Genomic DNA, 7,230 nt, shown 5'->3' with positions numbered 1-7,230 from the left:
ATGAAGCGGCCTGCGCAGGGAAGCGGCGCGTTGTCGAAGTAGCCCGCGTTGTTGTCGATGAAGCTCAGAGAGGCGAATCTCTGGACCAAACCGGAGACCACGCGCTCTCCGGTGACGAGGAAGCTTCCCGTCTGGATAAAAACTCCAGCCAGCGCCGCTGCTGGCCTCACGGTGGGCGCCAACTGTCATGGTGGTGTCACGGCAGATGCTATAGGATGGCTTATGTTGGGGCCGATGGACGAAGGAGGAACCGGAGGAGGGAGGACGTGATTAGAACCACGCACGACACAAGAACACACACACGGTTTACCCAAGTTTGGAGCCCTCTTGTTGAGGTTTACTCCTACTCCTGCTTTGTGGTATTTCCCGAGATATCGGCGATTACAACAAAGCTCCTTGACCTGTTTCTTGAGGAAGAAGAAGAAGGGGAAAACTCTAGATGTCTAACTCAAGGACCCCTCTCCTGGGAGGGGTGGTGCACCTATTTATGGGCCGCCAATGTCACACTGATATGTGGGCCAAAGGCTAACCTTATCTTCTACGGGCCCGCCGGCCACGCCGCTCGGTTCCCTTCGGGTGCCTATCCTGCAACCATATAAGACAAGATAGATGTGCCGGCATATCCTTGGTATGCCGGCCTGTTAGTAATGCGGCTTAAGGATGCCAGCGTACTTGCCTGTGCCGGCCTTGCCTTCGTCATCTCGGCTAATGTGTGTCGTCATGACCCTACCTGGGGTCATCCCCCCAACATCTTTGTTCAGGTCACGCTGAGCCCTGGCAAGTGAGTTAGCATATAATTGCAACTCAGCGGTAGTGGGATCCTTCATGAGGATTCCCGACTCAAGGGCTGCCTGGACTCGAGCTTTCTCTGTCGCAGAATATCCAGCCGGTAGACCTGCGGCTGCACTCGCGACCAGAGGAGTCTGCTTTGGGGCGGCGGGATTTGTCATGAAGACTTGAGCGATGGCGCACTCGGGCGCAAGATCGCATCTGCTATGGCAGCCTTCCCGCTCTTAGGAGTTGCCGGCGTCACCTAGGACGGGGCTTTCTGCAGACTGGGGTGGATTGCTGTCGGAGTCAGAGGAGGTTCCTAGGGAAACCTGCTCTGTTTCGTTGGGTGAACCCGGCGAGGTGAGGTTGTCATGGCAACTCCCTTGTTCTGGGCGGTCGCCAGCGTCGCTAGGGACGGGGTTGTCCGCACGTGAGGATGGATCGTCTTTAAAATCAGAGCAGGTCCAAGAGGGGACTCGCTCTGCCTCTTTGAGTAGCTCCGACGAGCTTGCCAGCGGGTCTTTCTCTGAAAGAGAAAAGAGAAGCAATTCTTCCGGAGTTGAAGGAGTCGGACACGGTAATCGAAGGATACCGGATCGGACGTAGAACTCGCCGAATATGAAGTCCAAGCAGGCATCAAGCTTGTCCAAGACTGCAGGGTTGGACTGAAGGCGAGCGGCAGAAGACTCGAGGATCGTCGACTCCGCCTGAGTCAATGATGGTTCTGCTGGATCTGGAACCGCCGAGGTCGTGTTTCCAACACACGTTCTTACCACAGACGGTGCTAATGACGAAAATGTAACTTTGACAATCTCCATATTGATGATGGACTTGTATCAAGGAAAGAGGAGTGTGTGTTGGCGAACTCGTCGGCTAACAAGGACACAGGGGACACGATTTACCCAGGTTCAGGGCCCTCGATGAGGTAATACCCCTACGTCCTGCTTGTCGGATCTGTATTGATGAGTCAATTACAATGGGGTGCCGCAGAGTCTAGAGGCACCGAGTCGTCAAGTGCGTCTAGACGACTTGTATCTAAGTTGGAGGTGTCCCCTTGGCTCCCCCTCCTGGTCCTTTATATATGTAGGAACTCAGATCTCAGGTAGAGTTCAAGTCGGTTACAATGAGGAGATATACTCTAATTAACTTTCCTTGTCTTGAGTCGCAAGATTTGGCATGTAGACTCTTGGAGTCGAGGTAGGCTTCCTTGTGGGCTCCCAGCTAGGTTATACCGGGTATACTCAAGTCGAGTACGTGGTTAGTCATAACCACGTCACCCATGTAGCCTTTCTTTTCTTCCCCTTTTTCTTGTTATTTTTGGTCTGTGCAAATTCTTTCTTGTGATAATGAGTTCCTAAGTGTAAAGATATATTCCGTATTTCCCTATCAAATTAATGTAACGAGGAGTTTAATGTTTGGCATTCTTGACTTTGTCACATTGATTCTGGTTGCATGAGGCAGTTAGCAAATTTGAGTTTACTTATGTAAATCATCATGGCTAAAGGCTCAATATGTCAAACTTGTGTGCACGAGTAAGTAACCTCGCAAGCCTCACAAGGCCGTGGAGAAGAAAAACTTGGCACCTCTAGATCTCATACATACCGACATTTGTGAGATAAAGGGTGTGTTAACTAAAGGTGAAAAGATGTGTATCTACTAAAATCAAGGCATGAAGCATTACATTATTTTAAGATCTATAAAGCTATAAAGCTAAAGTCAAGAATCAACTGGAAAAGAAAATCAAAAGTGTTTAGTCTAATCTGGTGGAGAGTAATATTCAAGTTCTCTTTTTTCTGTGAGAAACATGAAATTATTCATGAGAAGATGCCACCCTATTCATCCCATCCCAACAAGGTTGCCTAGATGAAAACCTATATGATGTAAGTGGGTGTTCAAGAAAAAGCATAAACCTAAGGGTATGATCGAAAAGTACAAGGCTCGTCTTGTGGCCAAGTGTTATACCCAGAACCAGAAGAACTCTTTGATAGTTGTTCTCATGATAGATTGAGTACAATCAGAGTAGTATGTAGTATCGCTAGTTGCCCCATCCGGTCTTCTCATCATCAAATGACCATTAAGACGACTTTATAATAAGGTGATCCACCACATCAAAACTGTAACTCTAATGTCTGTGCCTCCACACCTAGCCTCTCCAGGTACAATCTACTACGGTGTCTTCGTCTTCTCCACCCCAACAACTGCATACATGTCTATTCAAGAGAGCAAGCCTCCAAAACCGCGACCATTGAGATCCTACACTAGGAGAGAGTCAATAAGGTTTTTTGGAAGCTTCCTGACGCGAATGCCTTCCTTCAGTGACATCTTCGTTGACATGAATGCAAGTGATGCCAACAACAACGACGACCATGAAAACAATGGTCTGCCAACAGCCAAAAGCAACCATGATAGTCCGCAGATTATACCTCCTGCACCACCAGGCAACACGCTTATTGCAGGACCATGTCGTATGTTCTACTCTTTGTATTGTTGGGTTTGAATACCTCTATTGTTGATCATGCCATGTAATTAGATCGGTTATCCTATTTCTTACTGTTGTGTAGCATATCTAGTTTGAAGAGATCTGATTTTCTTTACTTTACATGTTATGATTTTGTAAATTAAATATTGCTACAAATGTTTTATTTTCAACATTTGAGAAAAAATCCTTTTCTAATAGTTCAACCAAAAATAACCCTACTGCAAAATTGAACCGAATCTGAACTCTTTGGTCAATCTAACCTCTATGGTATTAAACATGACTACGTCATATAACTTAGCGTTGAAAAAACTTACCGAATTTGTAAGCAATAAAAAAATTGGGAGCTCAACGCCATGGTCCATAGCGTTGAGCCTCCAAAACAGATTTTCTTTTTTTTTGTGTGTGTGTTGTTGGTGGGGGGTGGGGTGGGGTTGAAACAGCATTTTGGTTTAGACAGCTCGAACACCTCAACGCTGCAAACCATTGCTTCAGCCTTGTAAAACGTCAATGACTCGTGAAATTGCTAAAAAAAAATAACACCAAACTATACAGGGTGAATCTAGCAATATTCAAAGATTGACGTTCAGCAAAAGGGTTAGAGTTTTACACCGATCATTTTTAGCTAAAAGAAATATCAGTTTTATGGATTTACACTGTTACCCGCCGGCCGCCAGGCCATTCTTCCCCATGTCGCCCGTCGTCGGCATCTCCGGCATCCCATTCTCTTCTACTCCTGTTTCCTTTCTTGTCCCCACCCTCACTCGATTCTCCAACCCAAAAGTGCAAAAGTGTTGGTTCTGTAGTTCTTTGTACAGATGATCGTCTAGTACAAAGATTATTCGGTAGATAAATACATAAATATTTAGTTTCAGAACATTGTGAAGAAACTAGTTCGAATCAGGTCCTAATCCATTGCAAACAATTTGTAACAATCATCCTTAGTCAAATTGCAAATAGGAGCAACAATTCTAGCAGAATACCTTTACATAATTAATCCTTTCACCATCAAATCCAGAGTTTTCTCCAACCGGGCTCGCTTAGAACTTAAGAGCCTCCCGCTTGCTACTACATTGACAGATTAAATCTTAATTCAATATTAAACTACTAAACGCTGGAGGAGGCATGCAGCGACCCTTTTGCTAGCTTACCGGCCTAGCACCTACCTCCCTCCGCCGCCCATCATCTTCTTGAACTCATCGAAGTTGACGCTGCCGTCGCCGTCGGCGTCGACGGAGCGGATCATGCGCGAGCAGTCGGCGACGGAGCACTTGTCCCCGAGCTGCCGCAGCACGCGGTGGAGCTCCCGGGCGGAGATGAGCCCGTTGCGGTCCGCGTCGTACATCCGGAACGCCTCCTTGAGCTCGGCCTCCGACGCCGCCTCCTGCTCCTGATTGGCGGCGCCCTGGCCGCAGTGGAAGGCGGCGAACTCGCGGAGGTCGACGAAGCCGTCCCTGTCGGCGTCCATCTCCTCCATCATGCGCGCGACCTCCCCCGGCCCCGGGGCCGCGCCCAGCGCGCGCAGCACGGACGCCAGCTCCTCCGCCGAGATCTTGCCGTCGCCGTTCGCGTCGTACCGCCGGAACACCTGCTCCAGCTCCGCCATCGGGATCCCCCCCGCCAGCCCGCCGCAGATCTTCGCGTCCGCGGGCGAACCCTCCTCGTTCGCCGCCATGGCTGTGAACCCTCCTCGTTCGCTGCTGGCTTTAATTCCTTCCGTTCCTCTCCCGTCCGGTTTCCTCTGGTGTGCGCTCGATTCTTCGCCTCCAAAGGCTGCTTTTTTATCCAAGTAACGTGCGGAGGGCACGTAGCGTCAGAACTACGTGCACCGGGGATTCGTACTCGACTTGCGCGTGCTAGGCCGACCGGCGGGCCCAGACGCGATCGACGCACAGACGGGCCCGCTTTAACAGCGACGGGTGCTGGAGAACTGCGACGTGGCGGAAAAGGCGAAGAGAGCGGAGGGCTGACACCGAGGCGTTTTCTCGCAGCTGAAGAGTGGGTCCGAGGAAGGTCGTTGGCAGTGGACGCCCACACGTCGGACGGAATATGTTGTTGAGAGCGGGAGACGAAAGGTGTCCGGCGAGCGGTACCGTGTTTGGAAGGTTGCGTTGCGGATTTGAGGGCGCGAGAGCGATTGATTGGTCTCTGGCGCTTCACGCGGTCTGGCACCGCGTGGGGATTCGCTGAGCCCGGATGGAACAGCCAACGCCGAGGTGAGTCCACTCAGCTTCGACCAAATGGTCTTTTTTTTTTTTACGGGATCCACCAAATGGTCTCTTTCCTACAAGAGGACAAGTGATGTGTCACGGACGCGTTGTCTCGACTTTCAGTCCATAATTTTCAGCCAAATGTTTTTTACAGGTATATGTACATCCTCGTCACAAAATCATCTTCAGTGTATTCAGTGTCATATCCCAAACGAATAAAATGTCACGTTTGTCCAAGTTGCTCCAATTTTGAAAAAGTTTCGGGGTGTCCGGTTGTGTTCGTTTTGACTGGGGTCCGGCCCAGGCCCACACCTTTCCCACGCGCCGACGCACCTTTTCACGATTCGTCTCGTCCCGATTCCGCTCAATTGCTTTGAGAGAAAAAAAGACAACCCCCGATTCCCCTCATCCCCGTCGCCTCCGGTGAGTTTCCCACGACCAAGCACCATGGATGGCACGCGAAGGCTGAATCCCGCCGTGCCCCGTCGCCTCCCCGCACCCTAGCCAACGCCCCGTCGCCTCCCTTCCCTTCTCCGCGCCCTAGCCGCCATGGACGGCACGGCGAGAAGCTCCGCCTCGGTTGTTGTCCTTTCTTTTGGGATTTCATGGTCCCCTGGAGGCCTTCCATCGCGGCCGCGAGACTGCAGGACAAGGTGCTAGCAGCAAGTGTATTTGTTGCAGGGCGGGTGGTGGTGCTTCAGGGAAGTTTGAGGCCACCACTGAAGTGAGACTGTGAAATTGATAACTTGTTATCATACTCTGTTTGATGGAAGATTTATGTTTGCTAAAAGGTGTTTCTGCCATTCTTGCCATATGGTGTGTATGTGGGGAAAGTTGATACTAAGCTGACATTTGGATGAGGTTTAGCGGAAGAGGAGATGGAGCAAGATGACCACTGGATGAGAATGAAGTGAGATGGGTGAGAGAGGGAAGGGGATCGGGATGGAGATGCACTACAGGATTTTGCTTGAGTTCGATGAGGGAATTTGCTTATGATGTGTGAGAGCTGGAGAGGAGATGTAGTTTTGGCTTGAGTTCGATGGGGATTCTGCCACAAGTTAGATGTCTTGAGTAGTATATCTCCATCGAACGGGGAAAGGGAGATGGGGATGGGGGAGAGCCAGAGAGGAGAAAAGAAAAAAAAAATAGGAGAGGAATTTGGGGAACGCTATTGGGGGATGGGGCAGACATATGTCCATTTTCTCTTCCAAACGGACAAAAAAAAACATTTGAGAGAGAAATTTGTGGGCATCCATTGGAGATGCTGTTAAAACGTAGTAATAATGGAAAAATGGCCGGCCCTTTGTCCAATATGGCATTTCAACTTTTGTTAACTGTACATGTAGTATCCCAACTATCCAAAATAGTAGACTCGTCGTGATTAGGAAAACCTGCCTTGCGGGCGAGGCCGTGAGAGACCTCAGAGACAATTTTTGCAGGATTCTCGGACTAGCAGGTAACACGTGATAGATGTACAAACAACTTTCCTCATACACGGACAATTTAAAAACCATGTGAAAGCGAATCATGTGCCCCCGTATGGGTTTTGACGATTCATGACAAATTGGTTGAGGGACTAATGTGCAAGCTGAGTGTTTCAGATGCTTAGCCTCATGGATGAAGAGTTCCAACCGGCGTTGGTGATCCCTCAAAATTGAAGATAGGAAAAATGCTTGAAGCATAAAAGCTTACGAGTAGGCTAATGATGTTCTCTGGGATTTCTGTGAAGAATTATCTTTACTTTGAGCATAGGACAAGCCGTACTATTTAGAG

The 7,230-nt window shown here is 49.3% G+C and overlaps 1 protein-coding gene across 7 annotated transcripts; it reads right to left on the bottom strand.

Moving 5' to 3' along the window:
• Positions 1 to 2,499: 2,499 nt before the first annotated feature.
• LOC100841032 (probable calcium-binding protein CML18) lies at positions 2,500 to 5,077 on the bottom strand. Of its 7 annotated transcripts, none has more exons than XR_001406425.2 (3): positions 4,414 to 5,077; positions 4,231 to 4,315; positions 2,500 to 4,073 (listed from the first exon to the last, which is right to left on the bottom strand). XR_001406425.2 is itself a non-coding variant. In XM_010233288.3 (2 exons), exon 1 carries the CDS (start codon positions 4,920 to 4,922, stop codon positions 4,410 to 4,412), a length of 513 nt encoding a protein of 170 aa, XP_010231590.1. In that variant the 5' UTR covers positions 4,923 to 5,073; the 3' UTR covers positions 4,112 to 4,315; positions 4,399 to 4,409. The 7 variants fall into 7 exon arrangements, 2 of the variants coding, with proteins under 2 accessions (XP_010231590.1, XP_003568726.2); XR_002963782.1 differs by having other exon boundaries at positions 2,500 to 3,197; XR_001406426.2 differs by having other exon boundaries at positions 4,399 to 5,073.
• Between the last annotated feature and the right edge of the window lie 2,153 nt (positions 5,078 to 7,230).

Source organism: Brachypodium distachyon, chromosome 2, assembly GCF_000005505.3.
Source record: "Brachypodium distachyon strain Bd21 chromosome 2, Brachypodium_distachyon_v3.0, whole genome shotgun sequence".
Lineage (NCBI taxonomy): Eukaryota > Viridiplantae > Streptophyta > Magnoliopsida > Poales > Poaceae > Brachypodium > Brachypodium distachyon.
This window is presented reverse-complemented; position numbering and strand designations above follow the sequence as displayed.